The sequence below is a fragment of the Colletotrichum truncatum genome (genome assembly GCF_014235925.2).
Source record: "Colletotrichum truncatum strain CMES1059 chromosome Unknown Contig_0002, whole genome shotgun sequence".
Taxonomy (NCBI): domain Eukaryota; kingdom Fungi; phylum Ascomycota; class Sordariomycetes; order Glomerellales; family Glomerellaceae; genus Colletotrichum; species Colletotrichum truncatum.
In genome coordinates this window covers 6881234-6905884 of record NW_027222399.1, presented here as the reverse complement: position 1 = coordinate 6905884, position 24651 = coordinate 6881234, and the positions used below count along the sequence as shown (strand labels likewise).

General features: G+C 48.9%; 7 protein-coding genes across 7 annotated transcripts; 2 read left to right on the top strand and 5 right to left on the bottom strand.

The window, feature by feature from the left end:
• Nucleotides 1–883: 883 nt before the first annotated feature.
• CTRU02_204861 (uncharacterized protein) lies at nt 884–2424 on the bottom strand (the record flags this gene model as incomplete). The annotated part of the gene is made up of 7 exons (XM_036721338.1): nt 884–1392; nt 1456–1510; nt 1563–1916; nt 1989–2029; nt 2083–2146; nt 2207–2226; nt 2286–2424. The coding sequence occupies 7 exons, from the start codon at nt 2422–2424 to the stop codon at nt 884–886; spliced, it is 1182 nt and encodes a 393-aa protein (XP_036587322.1).
• A 2848-nt stretch (nt 2425–5272) lies between these two features.
• On the bottom strand, nt 5273–5710 carry CTRU02_204860 (uncharacterized protein; the record flags this gene model as incomplete). Its single annotated transcript, XM_036721337.1, has 1 exon — nt 5273–5710. The coding sequence occupies one exon, from the start codon at nt 5708–5710 to the stop codon at nt 5273–5275; it is 438 nt and encodes a 145-aa protein (XP_036587321.1).
• A 515-nt stretch (nt 5711–6225) lies between these two features.
• On the bottom strand, nt 6226–6623 carry CTRU02_204859 (uncharacterized protein; the record flags this gene model as incomplete). Its single annotated transcript, XM_036721336.2, has 2 exons — nt 6226–6567; nt 6618–6623. 2 exons carry the CDS (start codon nt 6621–6623, stop codon nt 6226–6228), a joined length of 348 nt encoding a protein of 115 aa, XP_036587320.2.
• Nucleotides 6624–11666: 5043 nt separating this feature from the next.
• CTRU02_204858 (uncharacterized protein) lies at nt 11667–11843 on the bottom strand (the record flags this gene model as incomplete). Its single annotated transcript, XM_070204429.1, has 1 exon — nt 11667–11843. The coding sequence occupies one exon, from the start codon at nt 11841–11843 to the stop codon at nt 11667–11669; it is 177 nt and encodes a 58-aa protein (XP_070062192.1).
• Nucleotides 11844–12122: 279 nt separating this feature from the next.
• CTRU02_204857 (DNA repair protein) lies at nt 12123–14229 on the top strand (the record flags this gene model as incomplete). The annotated part of the gene is made up of 2 exons (XM_036721335.1): nt 12123–12168; nt 12296–14229. 2 exons carry the CDS (start codon nt 12123–12125, stop codon nt 14227–14229), a joined length of 1980 nt encoding a protein of 659 aa, XP_036587319.1.
• A 159-nt stretch (nt 14230–14388) lies between these two features.
• On the bottom strand, nt 14389–16098 carry CTRU02_204856 (major facilitator superfamily transporter; the record flags this gene model as incomplete). Its single annotated transcript, XM_036721334.2, has 3 exons — nt 14389–15507; nt 15561–15797; nt 15853–16098. 3 exons carry the CDS (start codon nt 16096–16098, stop codon nt 14389–14391), a joined length of 1602 nt encoding a protein of 533 aa, XP_036587318.2.
• A 4167-nt stretch (nt 16099–20265) lies between these two features.
• Nucleotides 20266–22497, top strand: CTRU02_204855 (uncharacterized protein; the record flags this gene model as incomplete). The annotated part of the gene is made up of 1 exon (XM_036721333.1): nt 20266–22497. One exon carries the CDS (start codon nt 20266–20268, stop codon nt 22495–22497), a length of 2232 nt encoding a protein of 743 aa, XP_036587317.1.
• Nucleotides 22498–24651: the final 2154 nt, after the last annotated feature.

Below are 24651 nucleotides of genomic sequence, written 5' to 3'. Positions count from 1 at the left end.
ATTTGACACACACTAGCACTGCATACCAGTTTTGTACTTTTCATCGTCGACAATTGGCATATCTTCTGCATGACAACCTGCTAGTATCATTCCACGTCTTCTGTTCGACGAAGTTAACTTGTAGAAAGTTTTCTTCACCTGAAATTTATCTGCTGTGGGAATCTTAGATGAATGACTAAATTGAAGATCGACATTCGTAATTCTTTCATCCCAATATCGTTTACACGACGATTATCTCACTTGTACAACCAAAGCGTTTCTTGCAGTATATTTCTTTAGAAATGATATTCCAATTCAAAAATGCTTATGCTCCTGGACTAACTGACCTCCGGGATGGGAACCATCTAAGAATGCCAAACAGCGACTGAGTGATGTTACCTCAATGCGCACAGTATGCTTTTGGTTATAAGCAAGGTAATCCTGTTACTCAATAGCTTCCACAGCAGAGCCAGATAGTACTTAGAATAATCTGAGTTGGGTAGCATAATAACTGACCTTAATATAAGAAGGAAGTCTGATTTAAGATATACGTTGACCTACAGATAGAATATGTTTCAAAGCAATCCTTCAAAAAACGCAGTAATTCAAGGAAATTAGTGGTATAACTCAAATCCAATCTCAATTTATCAAATGGCAGCTGGCACTGGAGAGGGGATTCCAGTCATGCTCAGACTAGGTTCCTTTTATTCTTTGTCCCTCCTTTCTGCAAGGAAACGATGTTGATTAGGATAGCTTCTTGCTATTAATTGCGATGACACTTTTTCAAATTCTCCAACTTTTGTGATGCCATTCTTTGGAACGAATACATACAACATCATCAGTACAAAATACGTCAACTATTGGTGGAGTGAAACATTTTGCTTTGTACATTCAATCTGAACTGTCATTTAACAAAAGACCAAGCATGGGTACGATCCCCCGTTTCCGTTCTCGAATTTTTATTCTCTGAGTCGGTCGATGTTCTCATGACCTCTTGTTGTACCTCAGTCTTCATGCGAATACCTTGATTGCTTGACATGATGGCCTCTTCACTGTCATTTCTGTAGCAATCTGGGGCGCCCGCTTCTGATCTTCCCTTCCGCCCAGTTGATGAGATTGTCGTATGGTTGCCCGTAACATTCTTCGATAAGCTGACCAACGGGTGCGCGTTCGTTGTTCTTAATCTTGTGCCGTCATTCCCGTAACTGTCGAGCGCATATTTCGTTTTTGAAGTTGAGGAACCAAGAAGAGAAGGAAAGTATCTTTTGCAGAACACTTTCAAAGCAGAGGAACAACCGCAAAATATAGCGACGTAAAGTTCCAACGCGTACCAAATAAGTGAATCGGCAAGTTGACGGTATAACTCAGGCTCGTTTGCCAGTTGGCGAACATAGTAGAAGCGAACACATCCAGCTATATTTTGCATCCCTGTCAGAACAAGAAATAGCTTGGGGGAAGATCATGGTTGATACTTACCGACAACCGATATTATGCCGAAGGCGAAAATTCCCGACACAACCCATTTCTGCCGCTAATGTTCTGTCAGTATATCATTAATGAAAACCAAGCCCAAATGTAGATACCTTCGGTAGCTGCAGACCCCATATCATGGGGATCGGGCAAGCCCATAGACAAATATCGGTGACAATAACAAGGATACCAGCAGCATCCCAAAATGCCTGCTGCATGGCTTGGGTCATGCATTGTCTCATATACACTCCACGATCTCCTCTAGAGGTCCAAAAGACTGCAGGTGGACTGCATTCGATGACTGACACGACAAAGTGTGCGATACCCATTCCAAATATCACCACCATCAAACTGTATACCGCCACTCGCATCATCGGTCGATTATCGAGCCTCAAATAGAAAAGAAGGAGGGCAACTTTGACTAGTAGCATAGCAACAGCGTAGATCAATCGCGCGACCCATAATGACTGAGGTGTAGCTATGTAAGTCTTTCGCCTATTTGTGTAAAAGGTGTAATCTAAAGACGATAGAACTCTTACCAATAGCATAGGTTCCCAAGCTTCTAAAGGTATGTCTGCTTCTGTGCTTCTCGTCAGAAGAACTGATCTTCTATTATCGAAGCCTGAAACTTACTCATCTTACCAATCCCACGAACAACGGATACCATCACAGTAATTGAAAGACTAATGGTGGCAAGCTTCAACAGTTAGTTAAATAGTCTAGCTTATTGTTTTGGCCTATTAGTCGATGTACTTACGGTTCCGACAGCCATAATGACTTTGAAAAGATCGTCAGTCTTTTATCACAGCGTACATTTCGAGAGTGCGATTACGTACTATCATCGACGCCGAGAGCCTTAGTAATAACAAGCCTGGCCCACATTCGCATCCCCATTATGATGGTTATGAAAATGATGAAAGCTGCATTGACTCCAAGAGCTCTGTGCTGCGCTTCGTTCAGTGTCATACTTGACATCTTGTCGGTTTGTTGACAGCCCAAGCTGGTGGATCTCAATGGCGACGGCTGAAAAATGAAATGTCGTGCTTCAAGACTGCCTTTGCATTCGAACAATTAGATAGATTGACTACCTACCATTAGGTCACTGGGTCCTCAGGCCTTTTCATATTGTGGCTTCCAATCTTCTGAATCACGTAACAATCATCCCGCTCGGTTACCATCAAGGGTATCTAGGGTGCATTGCGACGTTTTCAAGGAATGAAACAAGCCGACGACTTTTCTCCATCACGCGCGCTAGACTCCGCTTCAGAAGATCCTGGGTAAGCTTCGCCTACTAAAGGGGCTCCGGCGAGTCATACGAAATGTCCGTTGCGGCAAGTTCACTTTATGTACCAGTAAGAGACACGGCTAGAGTACCAACTCTGTCAAAGATTGGCTAATCTTGTCAGGTCTGGCGACATTTGGTGATTTCTTATTTAAGTCGAATTTAGTGCTTCTAAGCAGATCGAATTCCATCGAATGTGATCTTCTGCTGCCCCGCAAGGATGTGTGTACTTGAAAGTAACTCCTTGTCTAATGCTTATCAGGTTTGGTGTGGTGATTGTTTCCTTAATGATCTCCGCCCTACCTTATCCCAGCTCCTCTCAATTATCTGAGAACCGCCTGTTCATGCTATCCGGGACGTTGCTGACTCTTGACAGCAACCGCAATTCGCCCCATCGATAGTCTGTGCAGCATTAGGAAGAATCCAGGCCCCTATTTCCTTGCCTTTGGGTAACAAGATATCCGTTTACGGGAAGATCACCGTAATCACGGAACCACAAAATACCAGGAAAGAGCAAGCAAGAAAATACTTTAGAAGAACCGACTCGCTCATCGGATGCATTCCTGGTTTGCCGCATCTAAGCACGTCTCCTCTTGGCCAATCGCGTTCTGTCCGAAGCACAGCCTAGGCCACTATCCCTGCCCAAGTGCTAACAGCCGACTTCTTGAATACAGTCTGCCAAGTATGATTACGCTCGGGCCACCGCTGCCATGTTTAAAAAGTGTGTCCATTTCCGCTGTCAAACCGGAATGCGCAAGGGGCAGATATGACTTGACCCATTGTTTTGGACAGCCGCCCCTTGGCCACGATATTGGCACAGCCGACAGTGAGAGCCAGTCTCTGCAAAAAAGACTGGGGATCTCCTTCATAGCATTCTGTGAAAACATGCGGTTGTGAAAACTGCTAAGAGAAGGACAGACATCAATGTTGAGAAACCAGAGGCTCGCGGGCCTGGCACAGCCTACTGAGCATATTCGGAGCCAACAAGGCATTTCCCCTTTCTTCTGCTTGCAGCCTTGTCTCATTAAGCTATCTATTTTTAATACCCGCTGGCTAACTCTAGTAAATAGTTGCCAACTTAATAGAATTGCCAGATCTTGTAGCAGTTGAAATCTACCATGTTACTAACGTTTCAAGAACTAGAAAAATGTGACCAGATCAAACCCAACCCGAAAGCAGCCAAGCTACATGGCTGATGCCTTCCTAACTGATCGAAACCAAAAAAATAAATCGAATTACTCTTTTCTCAGAGCTCAAATATTCCATGGCGATCCGACAGGCTCAGGCAAAAATGCCTGACGAACACCATGCACATCTGCAGAAGGCAAGCTTGCAGGGTGGGAGAACGACCTTCCCTTTTGTTTTTCAAGAGCAGAAAAAATTGAAAAGGAGAAATAAAATTGCTGTCTGTTGCGCTGGTCTGGTTGGTTCCTGTTCATAAGCGGGGCGTTGTGTTGCCCCCTTTGTATCACGGGTTGTTCATAGGGTCCGAGACTACTAAACAGCACCCTTGCCTTCAGCTTCTCGGGGCGCCAACCGTTCAGCTCGGTTCATTTGTTGGCACACCTAAATTTTGCTTTGATCGAGAAACACGCCGAGAAAAGGAACGATGTATTCTCTTTCTACAGAAGACTGGAAGTCCACAGGAACCACTTGTACAGAACTTCTACGCATTTAGTCTATGAAGTGTCATGAGACAACTGGTGGCTTCCGCCTTGCAACAGAATTATGACTATGAGAACACTGCGCCATGTTTGTTTCAGGGTTCATGCTCGGGTGTTTGGACCAACACTTTATTGGGAGCAAAGTTTAAAGAGGTTGGAGCATGTTGGTTGAGATCTTCCGAAGGGGCTTTGCTGCTTACGCTAAGTTCATCTGAGAGCTGACTATCTTGGTTGGTTATGAAGCCCTGAAGTAGCTAAATGTTCAAAATGCCTCGGAATTAAGTCACTTATTAACTAGAATAGTGTACTTGAGTCAGGCTTTTATTACCTGTGATTCACACAGACTGCATGAGACTTCTTTACATTGGTCATTTTCTGTATCATCGTTCAAGTGCTGTAACCCTTTTGCCTTCGCATCATGAGAGATCAAAGCTAAGCAGTCCCAATGTAGCGACTGCCACGTGATGTTGAAAGTTTGAAAAATATGAGAAACCAGCAGCTACACTATAGCGGCAACACCTACGTGGCCATGGCTTCAAGAGGGTTCCGTGTATCACACCCGATTCTCTTTGATTTCCTAGGACGATGGTATTAATCATGGACGAGATTAGCTGGTTGAATTCAATATGTCAATGTCAATAAGCTAATTAATCACGCAAACCTGCTCCCCAAAACTGCTACCCAATAACCCCTGCGTGTATAGCCCTCATTTTCTTCTTGATCCTTTTCGCAAGCAAAACTCGCTATACATCAACAGAGAGCCAAAAGCTTTCATATATTATTAGTTGACATTGGAACGAAACTTGATGATTCAACTACGTGTATATGAATTTGTGAAAAAATTATGACATACCTGAAAATAACGACCAGCACCAACTCAATCGAACGTATTCAATAAGCGGGAGGCTATCATAGCATCGGTTATTTCGTGTCGCTTTCGTGTTGTTTCGATGATGACAGTGACAGAAAACTCAGCAGCATTGACGGAGTGAATCTTGCACTGTTCCAGCTTCAGAAATTCACCTAGGCGAATTAAGAACTCAGTGGTGTCCTTGCAAAAGCTCGCTCTCAAGGCTTTGAACTGGTCATGGGGGCCGGCGATCAAGTTATGCCAGTATTGGTCAATCACGGGTGGACCGGCAATACACTGTTGCCCGGGGGCAATCTCTTTAACCTCCCATGTATCTGGATCATGATACTTGCCATCGACGATAGGCATGTGGCGTTTGATAGTATCTGGCGTTTCTGTGAATGTCCACTTCTGTATGCGCTTTGTTCCCGAAGGCAGAGCGTCACAGTTGTTAGGGCAAGACATTTTTGGAAGAATCTAACAAGGTTGTTTCGCGAGGGAGATGTAGTAAACTGACTTCCAGGTGAAAATTTGGGGGAAAAAAGAAGAAGGGGGAGGGGGAAGGGGGAGTGGCATATTTAACATCATTTTCTGGAAGATAAGGATACAGGTCCGCCGCGCCTATGCATGTTGGATTCAAGCGTCGGAATAAATAACGAAATAGGTAAAGCGTCACAACAAACTGGCCAGAAAGCCTGCCTGTATCTGATGCATTACACTTGTTTGATAGTCTGTATGCAGATACACGATAGGCTGTGGAAATCATCGAGTAGAAGCTATTCCCTTTATAATTGAATAGATTATCGTAAGTACATACTTGAAAACAACGGCGAGAGAGCATAGTTCATTGGAGCGAATATATGACTGAATAAGAGGTTATGAACTAAGAATTCTGGGTTGAGTCTGCGACATACGGCAAGCCATACATTTGAAATCAGGGCGGTACGGGATGTACACAGTCATCTACCGAGAGTCTAGTTTTACGTTTGGTCCATCTCCTCGCTTTTGACTTCTTCAACCAACTTGGGATCCCCCTTGGCCTCCTGTGCCTCCCGACAGATTGTATCACAACCACCATAATATACGCAATTGCAGTTGGGTTCGCCACAAAGCGCTTGGTAATCAGTTCTTACATAGCCAGCGCTGTTGCATCGGGTATTATAGTTGGCACATGTAGCGAAGAGAGCGGGGCTGCTGCAGTTGAGGAAGTGAAACTGTCTTCGTCTCATTTCAAAGGCAGGGTTGGGAGACGTTTTAGTGTTGATCGGCGCTGAGAAGCCACCACCCGCAAAAAGTGCAAGGAGGAAGGTTGCATAGGCAGTCTGTGAAAATTGTAAGCCATGAAGGAATAGAGCCATTTTGGTTATCTCACCTTCATTGTCTCTAGTAAAGTTAAGCTGGATGTGCTTGTGGCGGATTTTATGGAATACGTTATGGAGGATTGGCTCACTAGTAGGAATGGAGCGTGCTGTTAACAACAACCCAGGCGAATTTTCTTCAATATTTATACCTCGAAAATATTCTCACGAGAGGGTTGGCATCCATTCAACAATTGTTTAGGTTGCTTTGCCATTTACTCATTAGGCAGGTCTTCTTCCATCATACCACCGTCTGCAAGTATTTAGCCATCCTTGAATGTCGGCAGGTTAAATGACTGAAGCTCCCTAGGCGCCAAGACAAGTTGTTTGACAATCCAAGACTTTAAAAGCTCACGGGTCAATGACCCAACAATCAAGACACACCGTACATGGATGTGCGCAGAATTCGTGCATCACAGGTCATGACATGTCAGTGACAAGACCTCTTCTTCCTCCCAAATACGGATCAGCTACTTGAACGGGCGAATGATACATAAGTTGATCTTCTCCGGGTGCGCTTTTTTTTTGAATCACCACGCATTGCATATGCGGTTGGTTGCGACTTGCGAGGGTATAGAAACCAGCAGCGCCCGTTCTGGCCGTTAGCCGAGACTTCAGTGCGGGGTCAATCTCAGTAGCAGGAGAGTTGGGGTTTGGGTAGAAAACAGGCCTAGGTTTTGGATCGAAGGAATCTAGTGTGTTTACTCTTTTCACTCAAAGTCAATTAAAAGAATATGCTTCTGGGGCATGACCTAGCTATTTCAGACAGTTCGAAAGCAATAGTATTCAGATAACTCTCGGTGGTAAAGTGGAACTGCTTGGCTTGCTTCTTAGCCTGGCAGACCCCACGGTCTTGGCCACAGCTGGATTGAGCAAAATTGGCATGAGCTCCGGGCGATACGCCAAAACGCCGCGTACATACATTATCAAGGCCGGGAAACTCACTAACACTGGTCTCACTGAGGGGTCAGGTGTTAATGATACATAGTGTGAAAAAATAACACGCAGAAATCAGGCTAAAAAGTGTGCAGAGAGTGACCCAATTCAGAATGAGATGATATGCGTTGTGTAGCAAACGACATACTTATAAGTTTACGGTACGTGTTTCAAAGGACTTACATTACCACATTCTACTCGGTGTGTTTGGTAAGTACTACGTTATGGTCATACATAGAAAGCTCGAAGATGTAAATTCCTTCGGCTTGTAACGCCCAAATGTTTGCTGGGCCGGGAGAAGTAGCAATGGATACCGCAATTATAGAGCTAACATTACCATTCATGTCAATAAATAGAGTTAGAAGACGGACGATATTACGGCTCTCTGATTAGTCGGTATATCATATGCATCCGGATACTTAAAGTGGGGGCAGCACATTCTGCTGGCATATCATTTCAGTCTTCTTTCTGATATTGGCGACAACATGGCCACAGCCCCCAGGATGCAGATACCCGATAAATCTCGCATTTCAATGGAACTGATGGTGGCAGATGAAGCTATACCTATTGGCTTCCCTCCGGACGTAGCAAAATAAACATTAACCGATGTTAGGTACGAGAAGAGCCATGGGAAATTTACTGATGACAACTTTCATATTTATCTGTACATGGCGTACTAGGAGAATGTCTACGGCAGTCTCCCGGTAGAGCCGTAGAGCCAGTCAAAAGAGGCCCCGGCCACGACCGTCTCTCAGAATGGGCTGCCCACATCGGTAACAAGCGGGGTACAAGCCAGTGTCACAGGCGTGAGGAAGGGGATAGAATAATGTATCAGTGTCCTCCTGCATGTGTTTAATTCTTCCAAGGAAGACTATCATGATGCCAAGACATTTGCTATGTTAGACCAACTTGCAGTCCCGGAGAGGTCCTTTACATTACTTCTAACATTCTGAAGTTGCCTAAGTTTTTTAACGTTTCGTAATCCTGTTATTCTCGCAAGGTCCTTCGGGGCTTGCGTCAGAAAACAAGTTACCTACTAGCATTGAGCCTCGTCTATAACATGTAATGGTGAAATTACGGCCCTTGGAAGAAAAATCGCTTTACTACCAGCGTATACCGCATGCGCCGATATCCTTTTACTCGTAACTACTGGAATGGAGACAGATAATTGATGTTTGCTGATTTTTTCCCATGTTCGCCACTTCGGAGATTCTAATGTTAAACCCCCCCCCTTTTTTTTTTTTACCATAACAGTGATATGAACGGCAACTTTTATACTCTTTCTCATTAGAATAGGTATGTTACGGCATGTTATTAAAGGTAGTTGATCACATTTTAAATTGCTCAAGACCTGCTTCCCCAAATGTATAATATGACGACGGCATTTCACTTGCAATGGAAATCTCCTACTTCATGTTATGAAGTCTCGTCTTCGTTTTATACTACCCAGTAATTAGAAATTTGCCATCCAGCTGTAATCGATGACAATACGTTGCCTAATATCCAAACCTTAGGGCGGTAATGTCGGTCCGGATAAGCGGAGCGGGATCTCGGATCCGACCGAAACGGTTCTTATCCCTACTAGATTATGTAAGACTCCAGGCACCGAGGGCTCCCAATAGGTTCACGGGTACCCGTGCGTGTAAAATTTCACGGGTACCCGTGCGTGTAAAATTTCACGGGTACCCGTGGAAATGACTAAGCAACCTGCCCACGTCAATGAACGCGTCTTGTATCATACACCTTTCACGCGTTATTTGCATCCAGCACTTCAGTCATATATTCTTAAAAATGGAAATAGCTCTCAAAGACTCAATACTCACATTCCCAGACGACAGTCTCCCCCCTGAAAGCGATCATAAATCTCGCGATGAGCTTTTTATGTCAATCAACAACTAGGCGGCGACAAAGGGATACGCATTCACTACCGGGAGATCAACAAAGGAGAAAAGCGGACGACGGACGATTACATATTCATGCGATAGGTCGTGTCATCCGCCAAGCACATCAATAGCGCGGCAAAGGCAAACTACTAGTAGGGGGACTGGTTGTCAATTTTCCGTCCTTGCTAAGGAATCTTTGGATAAGAGCACATGGAGCTTGAGATACCGGCCCGATAAGCGTTTTTCTTCTCATAATCATCCCCCAAGCCAACATCCGTCTGCTTACCCAACGCATCGCAAGCTATCTGAGGAGGATTAAGCTAAGGTAGCCGGTCTTTCAAACGCTAGCGTCGCACCTAGGGACATCAGAACATACATACGACAAACGACAGACTCTATAGCGACCTAGCAGGATATCTACAATCATATTGCAGCCGCTAAACGAGATGTTCGTAAAGGGCAGACCTCGATCTATGCACTTGCTAATCAACTTGATGAGGAAGGCTTCTGGAGTCGCATGCAGTTTGCACTAGATGGCCGAGTTACGGCTGTCTTGTTCGCTTATCCAGATTCCTTAGCCCTTCTCCAAGCCTACCCAGACATCATGTTACTAGACTGTACCTATAAGACTAATAAGTATGGTATGCTATTTCTTGATATAGTTGGCGTCGATGCTTGCTAACGGTCGTTCTGTATTGCGTTTGCATTTCTTAGCGGCGAGGCAGAAGATGACTATACCTGGGCTTTGGAGCGGGTCAAATCCTTGTATAGTCAGTGCAACGCTAGCCTACCTGCGGTTATCCTCACAGATCGCTGCTTAGCATGCATTAACGCTGTTGCAACCATCTTCCCCTCTTCTGCATCTTTGCTTTGCCTCTGGCATGCGAACAAGGCCGTTCTTCAATATTGTAATCTAGCTTTTGACTCTACTAAGCCAAAGACAGTCAACAATCCTGCAGCGCTCAAACCTTCAACTCAGAGCTGGGAAGAATTCTATAACTCCTGGCATTCGATTATCAGCTCGCCATCTGAGGTGGTTTTTGAGGAGCGCGTTTCCCAGTTTGAGGAACGCTATCTTCTGGACCATCTCGAAGAAGTCGGCTATGTTACGTCCGTTTGGTTGAAACCATATAAGGAGAAGCTAGTGAAAGCCTAGGTCGATCAGCATACCTATTTTGGCAATGTGGCTACTTCGCGAGTTGAGGGTATTTATGCACTACTTAAATCGCACTTGAAACGATCTACATTAGACCTTTTTGAAGCTTGGCGAGCAATGAAGCATGCTTTACTAAATCAGCTATCGGATCTAAAGTCAAATCAAGTTAAATAGCAAATACGGATACTAGTTGAGCTTTCAGGGTCAATGTACGGCGCAGTGCTTGGCTGGGTATCGCATGAAGCCTTGCGCAAAGTAGAAGAGCAACGGAAGCTGCTTACGAAGAAAGACATAAATCCTTCCACAGCCTGTACGGGGACGTTTTCTCGAGTATATAGTCTCCTATGCTTATACAAATTAAAGACTTTATAAGAACAGAATCTTGTTCTTCTACGTGAGTACTTCTATGCATATTGGCATTTGAGGCGTGATGGAGCGCCGCAGCTATTGCTGGAGCCTCGCCAGCGCATAGAGCCTAGGTTGCAATTAGAGAATCCCAGTATTCCCAAATCAAGCACTAGACGAGAGCCTAGCGGGTTCGAAGTTGTTGAAGTTGCTTCACGGGCCCCAAGCAAATGCAGTAGGTGTCATACAGTTAGCCATACTATGACTTCAAAGGCGTGCCCTCTGCGATACACGCATTTATTGCCTGAACCGACACCTACTCCAGATCCAGCTACAGTATCAACTGCGATATTTACCGGGACGACGATAGATACACAAGAACCTCCTTCAAACGCCGTGCAGGACGTACTAGAGTTGGTTCAACCGACTATTGCTATAGTAGTAGAGACTAGTATATCACTACCTCGGGTATTATCACCATTTACGCATTCGCATTCACCTTCGCTGCCAGGATACGATTCACCTTAGGCGATATACGGACGGTACTATGCAGCAAGAAGCGCCTGGTACGGTGCTTAACCTCGTGGGAGTGTCAAAACAAACCAGGAGTATCGAAGGGCAATGGGACTTCCGCTACGTTATGACAAAAAGTGTTATAAGTAGTGTCTTGACTATAAGCAGATGAAAGGACGCTGCACTACCTTACACGGGTCAAGGGATTAGACGAAGGAGGAGATGATGGCTTATCTGGACTGGGATAGGGCTGAACACAAACGGGTCGATGAGCTGATTATTGCGGAAGATGGACAAAACCCCTTTAAAAACAGTGAGAGAGGTATGAGCGAAGTCTGGAAACGAGTCGAGCAAGATAAGGCAGAGCAGGAGGCGTTATACGCTGGTAGTAAGCCCGAAGAGTGCATCGTAGTAAAGTCGTAAACTTTCCGGATAAGTTTGATGCAGGCCGTGCCTCTCATTGGCTCATGAGCCCCATATCAGAGTTGCTTAGTCATTTCCACGGGTACCCGTGAAATTTTACACGCACGGGTACCCGTGAACCTATTGGGAGCCGGCACCGAGCTCTAGGCTTTCTTCCTTGTTTTGACATTTACTCACAAACTACCCTGTCACAGAGCATCACCTTTGGACCTCAGATTCACTACCTGAACTTCAAGTGTTTCGAAATATGACAGCTCTTCCAAATGTCAACCTTCAACGGGCTTGTCGCAGAGTTTCCCGACATTCGCAGTAAGTTCATAACTGAGAAATGTCATCACTGTGATGTTTTCTTCTGCTGTGTGTTGACATCGATGCGTTAAAAAAAACGATAATGATAAATACTTGTTCATTCGTGGTTATACTAATTTGTGAATAGTTGACTTTTTCCGGAAACATGTCAACCGGCGTCCACCACTCGCATGTTTTCTGAGCCATGTTCACAGCGACCACCTTGCGGGGCTTGAAGGTTTGCGTTCTCCTTTCGTCTACTGCTCCGCAGCCACGCGGGAGATACTTCTCCGTCTCGAGCGTTACCCTTGTCGCATCATTTATGCCAGGCGCATCCTCGAGGCCCGCGTGCAAACGTACAAGCATCTCAAGAAGCTCCTCCGGCCCTTACCCCTGGATTCGCCTACCACACTTGAGCTTGCGCCTGGAAATCTCATCCAGGTTACACTCCTTGATGCGAATCATTGTCCAGGCTCTGTAATGTTTCTGATCGAGGACTCAAACTGCGCTATACTCTACACGGGCGACATTCGGAGCGAGCCTTGGTTTGTCAATGCGCTGGTCAGGAACCCGGCTATAATCGAATATGCCAGCGGTATCAAGACCTTGGACAGGATTTACCTCGACACATCCTTCATCCAAAACGTCCCGTTCCAGACAAAAGCTGATGGTCTTTCTGAGCTACTGCGCAAGGTCGCTCTTTATCCAGACAACACTATTTTTCACATCCAAACATGGACCTACGGCTACGAACAGGTTTGGATTGCCTTGTCCAAGGCGCTGAAATCTAGGATTCACGTCGACGACTACAAGATGCAAATTTTTTCAGCTCTGGCTCCCAAATTTTCCAACGACCGCTTCAATTCCACAGTTCATCTCTGCCAAGAGGCGCCGGCATTGGTCGGTTACATTTGTGGCAACACGCATCACCCGGGTTGCCTGACACGGGACGAGCATGTCCGACTCCACAGTTGCGAGAGGGCCAACCTTTGCTCTGTCGCCCGAAGCCCCAATGTCGTCTCCATACAGCCCATTGTTGCTCATCTCGCTGATGGGGGTGAGATTACAGAAGCCGGCGTCGGCGGTGGCGGTGACGACTTAGAACGAGACGCGGAGCTCGATGTCCTCTCACCGGACGACATTTATGCCGTGTTGGCGCTTTTGGAGGAAAAGACAGAAATTTCTCAACCTCGCAAATCAACAATCAGGAAATTTCTTCAAAATGGTGTCCAAACGGGGCGAAACTTGTCTTTGGACTTGGATATAGGATCTGTGGATGAAAAGAACATGGCAGCCATTGTCGACGTCTTTCAGTCGATTGCACAGAAGGAACAAAGAAATAGGCAAACCTTACCCAACAAAGGAGCAAGTTGTTCAAAACAGTTGCCCAAGACCATCACGTTCCCATACGCCCGCCACTCGTCTTATCAAGAGCTGTGCGACCTTGTTCGTGCGTTCCAGCCGAGAGATATTTGGCCTTGTACGGTCAATATTTCCGACTGGGTCAAGGATAACGTCACTATTAGATCCTTATTTGGCAGCTATTGCTCTGGCGAGTCATTCGAACACGATCAGGAGATAGTAATGCTTATTCGCCAAAACCCCGGACTACTTGATCACGGGATGTCTCAAGACCTTGACTATAGCCAGCATACTGGGGACAATATTGAAACGTCCCCATTACATTGCTCTCACGAAGGCCAGTTGACGGAGTTTGAGCTTAATCCTGGAAATATTAGACCAGGCCTGAATGCTTTGGGCGCCGGATCCATGGGGATGATGGCCTCTATTCAGGACCAACCTCATCTGTCAAATGAAACAGCCCAGATGGTTCAGAATGAGTCCGTCAGCGATGGACCATCTAGAGTGCTTCTCCCATCTTGCAATGTGTCAAAGTTCCGCGCGGATGCATACTTGAGCATGACCGGAAATCTCTTTGGAGATGAGTGGACTGCCATTGGGCTACTCTCTACCTCCGATCATCATACCACACCCGATGAGGACCTAGGAGAACCCCGGGTTTCCCTCGGTGCCGCAGATGGTCGCACTGAGCGCCATTCATCACCAAACCATATAACCTGAGCACTAGAATGATATGATTACTATTGATGGTCGAGTTTGTTCGGTCTATCAGTTTGCAGGGTAAGAACATAGACCCACAGAAGCACTGCACCTCAGCCTCCTGCCAGCTGGCACACACACCAACAGCTCAGGGGAAATAACTTTTGTACCAACCCGCAGCTACTGTGGACGAAGAGCCCCAGCCTGAGATACGCCCCATAAACCGTGGATATATTGCCGTAGGCTTTTACCCCAAAACGCAAGCGGCACGGCGATACCGCCCACAATTAGTAGGATCGCCCCGAGCTCAAAACTCGCACCGAGATAGCCCTGCGACTTTATCCACGGAGTGACAGCGTAGCTCGTTGCGAAGCTCAACATGTACCCCGCTCCTCCTACGATAATCATGGCCGGTGCGGCCCAGAGAGGGAAAGCCTCGGTCACCCAGAGTGTAGATGCGATACCGTACGCAGCTGCGCTGAACGCATTGAGGAGATAGGAAACGAATATCCATACGTGACTCCAGCTGTAGTGCACGGTAATTCCGTACAAGAAGGCACTCCCAGCGCCAGTCAGAACCGCTGGGAGAAAGGCGATCAGGTAGTGCTCGGCATCTCGGATACCACCGTTACGGAGGGTCAAACGGCGAGCGACACGGGAAGTCAGGATGGTCGTAACAGGCCATGCAAGGATTGATCCAATGGCCGAAACAGGGTTTACTAGCGAGATGACGCGCTCCGGGAGGCTGTACGGGGGTTGTGACATGACGAGCGCGTATGTCTCGCCAATAAAGATCATGGCACCAAAGTTTAGGGCGTTGAGGATGGCGACCCAAAAGACTAGAGGGTTGATCGCACAGAGTAGCGTCTGGAGGTAGCAATTCCACATTTCCCTGAAACCTGCTCCGCCTTTGCGAACCCCCCATCGTCTGATGATATATGCCCATGTGGACTCGCGAGCTGCTTCGAGCTCGTCTTCAGGCGTGGTCCTTCCGCCGGGAACCTGATTCCAGTCGTCGTACATTCTGACTTTCTCAGAGCCACCCTGTAATAGAACGTGGCCATCAAAAGCCACTGCTGGCCGGACGAAATAGGTTTCAGGGAAGAAGAAGAAGATGCAGATGAAGATACCGAGACAAGGCGCAATCCACACCGAGTAGAAGTTTCGCCATCCCGAAGCAGCAAGGCTGGGGACAATAGTCAGTAAAATGAGGCCAGCACCACAACCTATGCTCCAAAAGAACCCCAGAGCATTCGGCCGCTCGTCAATGAATGTAAGATCAATAACCATGAGCATCGCCTATGTTCAGTCAGTATGAACCAGCCAGAGCCACATGAATAAGGGGAACATACTGCACTCAAGCTTAATCCAGCTGAAAATCCTTGGAGACTGAGTGCTCCGAGCAGTGAATAGAAGCCGGATGCGTTGGCGGCCAGGATTGTGGCGAGAGTCACGCAGCACGATGCCAGAAGAAAGACGGGACGCCTGCCCAAGGCAACTGAGAGGGGAATCCAGAGAAAGGCACCAAGGCCAAGGAAAATGGTACTGGGTGTCGACACAAGAGTGTTCAAGGGGTATTTGTCTGGTTGCTGTGAGGTATTAGTCCGGCTCAGCATCGCAGGCTCGTCAACGTCAACTACTCACACTAGCATTGAACTCGGCAGCAAGTGGACGATACATTAGACTGACAGCCTGTGTCTCCATCATGGACACAATCGAATAGAGCATAATGACGGCTAGGGCAACGACCCGCTTCCGTAAAGGCCAGTTGAGCGGATCATGGGGCGACTTGCTGGGCATGGGCAGCTTCAGCGTCTTGCCGTCGGAAGTGATGAGATAAATGCTGCCCGCGAGGTCGGCCGAAACGGGGCGTTCGCCTGAACGATTCATCATTGCTCCTGTGTACGAAATTGGCCAAAGAAGCGGCTATGCAGTAAAGAGAGACTGAACTGAATAGACGCGAGAACCACAACAACCATTGGAAGGTCAAATTAAAAATGGCCGGTGTGCTGCCACAACGATTAACTAGCCAGTAGTGCCAAAAAAGTACGGAATTAAAGATGATAGAATAGGACAACCATTTCCCCATTGAACAATCTCGACACTCAGTTGATATGTATGGAAAGTTGACACCCATATTTGGACACGTCCTGCGGAAAGTTCGGTCAAGCTGCGACAATCAATAGACGATCCGGGAAGTGTCAGAAAGTCTATTCCATTTAGCACTACGACGTTGAACAGGGCGCACTCAAGGTGTAAAGATGGTTGCATCTTGCCGTCTGAAACCAGCGCCATGGCCTTTGAGATGAGTTTATTCGGCTTTATGGGATAACCCTGACTGTCGCGGCGGGTATATCAGCCGAATGAAGGTGTATTCAGTGTAGAAAACGACGTTGGGTCACCCCGGTCGTGGAGTTTCGGCATGTAAGCAGTCTCCATCATGGCAGCCCGAGTCCAACAAACAGACGATTAACAACTTTAAATTACAAAAGAAATCAGAGTTTGTAGCAGAATGGCTCGACAGGCGGGTTGATCCTAATGACGTTACCGAGGATGGTGGCCGAAATTGAAAGTCTAATCCCCCGCGGATTACCAGGACCCTAGTGGTCCCTGCCACCGAGTCAACGGGGAATGTTTCAAACGGAAGTCTATTAACACTTTGGATAGACGTGGCGGGCTCATATTTACCCCAGGTTGGACTGAAAGAACACACCGTGACAGTAGCGCAAGGGGCATTTAAGCATCAAGGCTCAACGAGCCACTAAGAAAAGGCACATGGCGAGGGCGGTTGTTTGTTTATTTATCGATCCCCACTCATCCTTTGAGGTCTTCGCAGCAGTTAATGTTTCGCCCGAACCACTTCGTAAGCCCTGCACCGAAGATGTTAAAAGGTGGAATAGAAGAAGGCAAAATTGGAGGGGGAAAAATGGAGATGCTTTTGCCCGCAGCAACTACAAGAACCCAAAGGTTCAATGTTAGGGATTGGCGATAGGACGCATCCGAGAACAACTAGGTCACGCAAGGCATTGATTAAAACGGTCAGTTCATTAATGCCACACTGAGCAAATGCTACCAGTGAGCAAGCAGCAGCGAGCCTACCTTTTCATTACTCGGAAGTTGAGTTGCAGGGTGGTATACTACCTCTGAGTCAATGAAGCTGCTGAAGCTGGAGGAACATGAAGTTTCAGAGCGCTTGGCTCGTCGCATATAGTCACGTTAAGTTATATTGGGCGGTATCCGTCCCGAATGACCAATGCCTAGGTTCACGGAAAATCAGATATGCTTGAAGATCCTCTCCATGATTCTCGCTCGATTGAGCTTACGTTCGAATTGTAGATATGTCTCCTGAGGAAGAAATGCCTTCGCGACGAGCCAATCGCCGAGAAACAGCTGAACATTAGGCCTAGGCCCGAACAAGCTGCTCAATTACTGGCCTGGCGGGAGACTCTTGCCGTGAAGAACGCTGACCGGCCAGCCGGATGAAGCCCCCGCATAAGCGAAGCCGAAGGTAGGGGGCCACTACCCGTATTGGGGAGCTGGTTACGGAGCCTTTTCGCGGGATGGGTTGGCTGGATTGGACGAGTAACCCCGAGCAATCCAAGCCACGAACAGGTGGTGTGTGTCGCCGCACGAAACACTGGCAATGAAACAGGAGCTGAAGGCAAAAGTCCGCATTGCTGTTCTGATACGACACAAGGAGCATGCCGTCCCGCGTACTTCTGTATTGTCAGCGGGTGTCATTGCAAAGAGCTAGTCAGATTATGTCGCTATCGCTGTCGCCATCGGGAACGTTCTACCCATTTCCTGTGAGGCCTTCTCACCCGGCCCGCTTCGAGCCAGATTGTCCATACCAACCGAAGCCTGCCCAAACACTGTGTATCTAAGATGGTTATCTGGAGTTGCCAGATTGGTCTGTTTTTGCTCACTACTCAGGCTGCAGCCAAGATGTTCGTGCTCTCTAAGTTTCTCAGTCAAACTAGCTCTTCGGATCTGCTTCTGCCGTGATGTCGATGCCAATCGTGTCTGCGCTTAGAAAACATAACACCGATGGTAATATTGACCTGGTGTTAATATTGCTCAATTTTCTGTAATGGAACAGAGTTTTTCTTTCTTGTTTGTCCTACCACAGTCACATGCGATGCAATCCGCACCAGGTACAGTGTGTGTCCAGTCTGGCTCGACTTCGATTCGATTTCCGAATCAGGAGCCAGCCTCATCACCACCTTTGGACTGCGGTGCAATGCATACCGAAGTTCAGGGTTAATATTGACACGGCACGACGCCCTGGCATGGGTGTTGCTGTGGCCAAAGGGCAAAAACGCTGGGAATGATCGGCAAACTTCCGAGCATTAGCCAGTGGGAAAAGATGGGAAACAGAATTGCCTCCAGAGGGAATGAGCCAAAGCCGACTGGTCCTACATCAATCCCGTCGTGACCCAAGTTTCTCACGGCTCATCGCCCAGTGTTTCCCACGGCATGGGGGGGCCACAACGGCTTAGTGCTGCCCCAGGGCCTCAGCAGACTTGTACCGATGCGTCGATGGTGGGCTCACAAGACAGCCAGGGGGGAAGGGGGGTGGGAAGACAGGGATGTGCATGTGGGCGCAGGAATCAGCGGCCTCTCTGGCCGAAGATTTTCACTTAATGGTCTCCTAATGTTCTGGGCTCTGGCCAGTCCGCGTGCAGAGCGAGATTCCGCATATTAGCCGCGGCGCGGGTTGACGGCCCGGCGGGCAGCACTCACGGCTCTGGCGGGCTTCTTTCATGGAGACACAATGTGAGTTGCTGACCCGTGTGGTCCGTGTCGCCCCTCTAGGCTTGGTCCTTTTTGACCCGGAGATTTGGAGATGGTGCAATGAGAAGCAATCTATCTCGTCGCAGACGGAGTCGACGGACCCTCTCGCTCCCCAGCTCCAGCCTCGAACTCCAGGGCTCTTTGGCCAGAACCAGAACGGCATGCCCAAGGTATCGGCCCTGGGTCCGTACTTTTGGCCACGCTGACACAAGGGCCTGGGTGCTGTTGGATGGGAATCATGGGATGGCATGCCGATGGAGAAATTGTGGACACATTCTGCCCTGCGCGTTCGTGCCTGCGAGAACTTGTCTTAAAGGATAAAGGCTTCATGATGCCCCAAAGTGTACACACCGGGCGGATTGTTCTGGTTGGAAAAGGTTTTGCTGTTTGTCAACAACTTTCAGCCACGACAACACTAGCCACCTCACTCTTTTTTCTCAGCCAACTCACTATTATTCTTACAAGCCGAATTATCAGCTCTCATTCTCGGTATCTTGTGTCCGCCGCTACCTGTCTACCCTGTTTGGGAAGGTCACGAGGTTCCATTTCTCACTCAATTTGGAACTGGTACTATCAAGAGAAATCTCCCGAAGGACTGCCTTGGGCTAGACCTGTTCCTGCGCCGCCGCAATCCCCGACACCGTCGCAGTCTTCGCTTTCGTGGTTCATAGGCTTACAGGGCTGGCTTTTCCCACCACTCGAGAGTCGCAACTGTTGAAGAGTCTGGCTGAAGTGGTGTGTTTGCGCCATCACGAGACGGGTTGAAACGTATAAGAGAGCATTATTAGAGACTGGGTTTGCGCCTTCGGTCGCCTTCGGGCTAGGACTAGGATTGGATTGATTTTTTCATTTTATTTTATTTTCTCAGCTCAGCAACCCCACGCCAACCGAATTCGATTCGAGGAGCACTTGATCCGATTACCGTTAGCAGCACCATTCATTTGGAGAAACCAGTCCAGGCCATCTTTCGGCAGCAGCTAGCTCTTGTTAGTTGCAACCGTTAGCTGACTGCAGCGATCATTGACAGAGTTGACATCCATCTTGTCATTGGAAGGGAGGTACAGTCTAGCAGTGCTAGGGTATCGACATTTGGACACGCCCGACTTGCATCACTCTCACGCATCGATACAACAAAACTATACGCGCGTGATGTGTGCGTATCCCTAGACACCACACACGGATATAGGATAACACTCACGCGCTCAACCAAACATTACTGGCTCCCAGTTAATTAGCCCTCACCTCTGGGCAACGGCAGCTCGGATGATCTTGGCCCGCTGGGCCGCTGGCCCCACTGAGGCGCCCCCCGCAGATGGAGAGGGTGGGAAAGGAGGAGGAGGAGGAGGAGGAGGAGGAGGAGGAGGAGGAGGAGGACAAGAAATTGGGGGAGTAGTTGGAGTTGGAGATGCTGGGATCACAGCGACCCTGACCGAGACAACCAGTAACAACACGAGTCTGACCAGCACGACACCAGTTCCCGCTGCACCATCTTCTGTCAAGTCTCCTAAATCGACTCCGGGGAAGAGGGGCCGCAGGGGCGGTTCTTCTTCTAGTATTCTCTCCGGCCTTTCAGGTACCCCAAGGTCTACGCGCAGAACTTCTGCTAGGATTCTTAAGACGACCCCGCCGTCTCCTGTTGCCGTATCCCGGGCCATCTCCGTGTCTCCCCCAACAGTTCTTACATCCCCTTCATCTGCGTCTGCGGCCACAACGGCTATTACTTCTGCCGCGACGACGCGCTCGTCAACCTTAACTCCACCTGGAACTTCTGCTACTGCTGCTACCGCAAGTCGCAAAGTCTTTCCAAAGAATATGGAGCCACCCGTCGTTTCTTTCTATGGCGCCGAGCCTATTCCGCTGCCTTCACGGTTTGCCGGCGTGAAGAAGCGATTGATTGCGGGTCATGAGGCTGCTGTCGAGGCCTCTTGGCAACGCCTTCTCGCCGCCCTCAAAACTGAGATTGCTGATATCCAAGACCGTGGTTCTGAGCTCATTCCGTCCATAAATTTCGCCGACATCAATGATCCTGTCCGTGTCGAAGCCTTCGCTCATCGGCTCAGACGCTATGGCGTCGCCGTAATCCGCGGAGTTGTGTCTTCCAATGATGCCCAGAACTGGGTGCAGGAGACACGCGAGTATCTCGACAAGAACCGCGAGTTCAAGCCGCCAGCATTGCACGACCCAACCTGCATTGATCTGTTTTGGACGCCTGTTCAAGTTCGCGCCCGCGCTCACCCTAACATGCTACGCGCGCAGAAGTTTGCCATGTCCTTCTGGGAGTCGACCGATGATTTACACATCACGCGGGCGCCCGTGAGCTACGCCGATCGCCTGCGCATCCACAACGACAATCTAGGTGCCGTCGGCCAGAAGAACGGCAACTCAGCTGCCGATTCACTGAGCGCCAGTGCATCGGCGACTGTCATCGCACAAATCGATAGCGGCAGCTTGGAACGCTGGGAGCCGGACGGCTATGGCCGCGGGGGCACCTACGAGGCCGTATTCCGCGGAGATTGGGAATCATATGAGCCCTGGGACCCGGCCGGCCGCGTCGGGGCGACGACGGATTTATACAACGGCGCCGGTGCCTGCAGCGTGTTCCGTATGTTCCAGGGTATTCTGGCACTCACCGAAGTCGAGCAGGGCATGGTGCGCGTGTTGCCTTCGCCCAAGCTCGTAGCTGCATATTTCCTACTGCGTCCATTCTTCTCACCAAAACGGGGCCCGCCAGAGCAACCGGATGGCGGCAAGGCTGATCAATGGGCCGCGTATCTCGACGCGTCAAATTGGTCCCTCGACCCGGAGCCCAATACCATCATCCATGGCGCCGTTCCCGGTCATGCCCAACGCATCACTGAGAGGTGGCACCCGCATCTACATCTCCGCAGGAGCCTGGTCTCTCTGCCTAGTCTTCAAGCGGGTGACTATGTTATCTGGCACTGTGATCAGGCCTATTCCATAATTACCGGCGGAACAAAGCTCGGCGTCCCTCCATCCTTGCAAGACGAGTCCAATGAGCTCTCCCTGCTTACCTACACCCCCGTATGTCCATTGACTCAAACCAATGCTCTCTTCCTCGCTCGTCAGCGCAAAGCCTTCCAAACCGGACAGCCGGGACCGGATTTCGACACGCTGGGCGGCCTGGGAAGTGAGGCCTCACACCAGGACCGTCCCGGTGCTAAGGAAGTCGAGGACTACGGTGGAGTCGATGGCCTACGAGCCATGGGCCTGGCGCCATACGACGTCGAGCCTGCTGGCGCATCGCCCAAGACCCGTGACCTAAACGCAGATGCAATGGATGTTGACGATGAGGAAGGGACGCGAAACAAGTCCAAGACGGAGGCGGAAACAGAACTGCTGCGGCTGGCCAACATTATCCTTTTCCCTAACCGCTACGACTTTTACATTCCCACAAACGGCACGCGGAGCAGCGGCGACCGTACTCCTCGCGCACAGGGCACACCTAAGACGACAGTGAATGGCACGAAAAGCTGACGGCGTTGGTTGAAGGGGCGATGGCGGCGAGGTACCCGACGGCTGTTGGAGTCGGGCAGAGAGGAAGAGGATGATGATGACGAGCCGGAGACCATTATCGAGACTGTGACGACCTCCAAGGGAAAAGAAAAGGCCGCTATCACAGTTACGGTTACGGCAACCGATGCCTAGATTGCAATTTTCTTACCATGATACCCTGCAATTTGGCATTCTGCCGGTCGGCAAGTCGGAGAGAGAGGGAGAGGGAGTATGAGACGAGTAGTTGAGGCCGCCCCTTCAACGTGACGCTGGAAAGCAAACATATACGTGCAGATAGAGAGGATGACTGGAGACTTTGATGTTACGAAACGGTATCTGTTGTGGACAGATTACGATTAGAAGTAGTGGAAGCAGTAGATGATCGGTAGTAAGGTAGTAGACTTTCGAGATCATATGCATTGATGGAACTTTGGTGGAGTCCGCTTCGGGCCCCAATGCTTCTTTTTATTTTTCTACCCATTCTCACAATGTTTCAATTGCGGTTGGTTCGAAATTTAGGATGAAGTTCAGTAGTGTCATTCTAGGTGATTAGGTCCGAGCATGTGGAGGTTGGTGTTGATTCCCGGCCGGTATGCCGGCTCATGTTAGATGTGACCGGGACGGATTCCCGGTCCGCCATTTCGCGTTCAAGGCCGGGCCTGCCTGCCTTACTGCCAGGGGTTTTCAACCGGTATCACGTCTTTTGGGCGAGTGACTGGTCCCATTTTGCTCAAAGCTGCCAATGACGCCCTTTGGGAGACATCAGGGCAAGTCAAATCAATCCAGTATATAGCTTTCGATTCTCTTACCAGTCTCTTATCTCATCCCAAGACCCTCAAACCTTGACGTGTTATTGAGCATTGGCATCTTGTAACTACTGGAACCTCGTGGCACCCGCATATCCACGTGCGCCGCTACCCCAAAGGGTCTCCCGGCTTTCACGATCTACCATCTGCGTTCCGGTCTGTCATTATCTTCCCTCTAACCCACTCTCTCGGGCTGGGTCCTATCTGGCCTCTTAGTGCACGAGCATGACCCGTAATAAAACTAACGCTGAAAAAAAAGAGGGCTGGCTCATGTTTGCCTGTGATATCGGTCCCCCGGATGACAGGGCACTATGTGTCTGAAACCACTCCACTGTCGTCTGATTGCCACCGTTCTGAAAACGCGGGGCTCGTCTTCATTGGCAGAATGTATCGAGGCTTACGGCGAGGTCTTTCAACCGTTCCTCGATCTAAGGAACTGCCTTAGCCATGGGCAGGGTCCTGAGCGACTGAACGCCATACAATATACAGCTTACAGTGAGCGAGTCAGTCCCGACACTCCCGCCAAACCGTACTAGGTTGGGCTGGTCGGGGTTCTACCCGCTTCCTGTGCAGCCTCCCTAGATGCCACAGCAAATCATTCCACCCTCCCCTTGAGCGGTGCAAAGGCATTCAGGCTCGTTCCCGCGAACCACTGTCTGCTAATACCGGCAAGCAGATGGCGACGCTACACACCTTTTCGGCGTGGCCGTCGGCACAGCACGCGCGGTGTATTAGCGGTAGTGTGGCAGCCAAGATGTTCCATTTTCGCCTCTCACATCTTTCTAGAGGGACCAAGGAACATGGGGCACCAACGACGTCTATCGGATAATGGTGTTTCTCCAGTCAATAAAGCCGACGTCGGATCGTTCTCGACCCATCGCCAAGCCCCAGAGAGCTTATGGCGGCCACGGCATAGAGGCTTGATTTGAGAGCGAAGTTCTCGTATTACCGCAATTGGACTCAGGAGCTGACCATGGTTGGATTTCTCCAATCATCAGCAATGGGCTCTTCAATCGGAGACCTTTTTTTTTTTTTTTTTTCCTTCTGCCCTTGTCGCTATACCATGTATAGCCAGCGCTCACGAAACAATGGTTACCTATCATCGGTAACTACTCCTCATGATTGTCTTACTCTAAAGCTTGAGGTGATTTTCTCCGTCGCTATGCATCTCAAACCTCACCGGTATCTTTACAGTGGGACTACGAGGAATAGTCAGCAAACTACATTGGGTGAAGTGACCTATGAGCTCGCTGGAAAGGATGACTATGGCCCTCCGTTATCGTCGGTACCGTCCGCTCTGACGTTGCTCCGACCAGGGTTTCCCACCCCG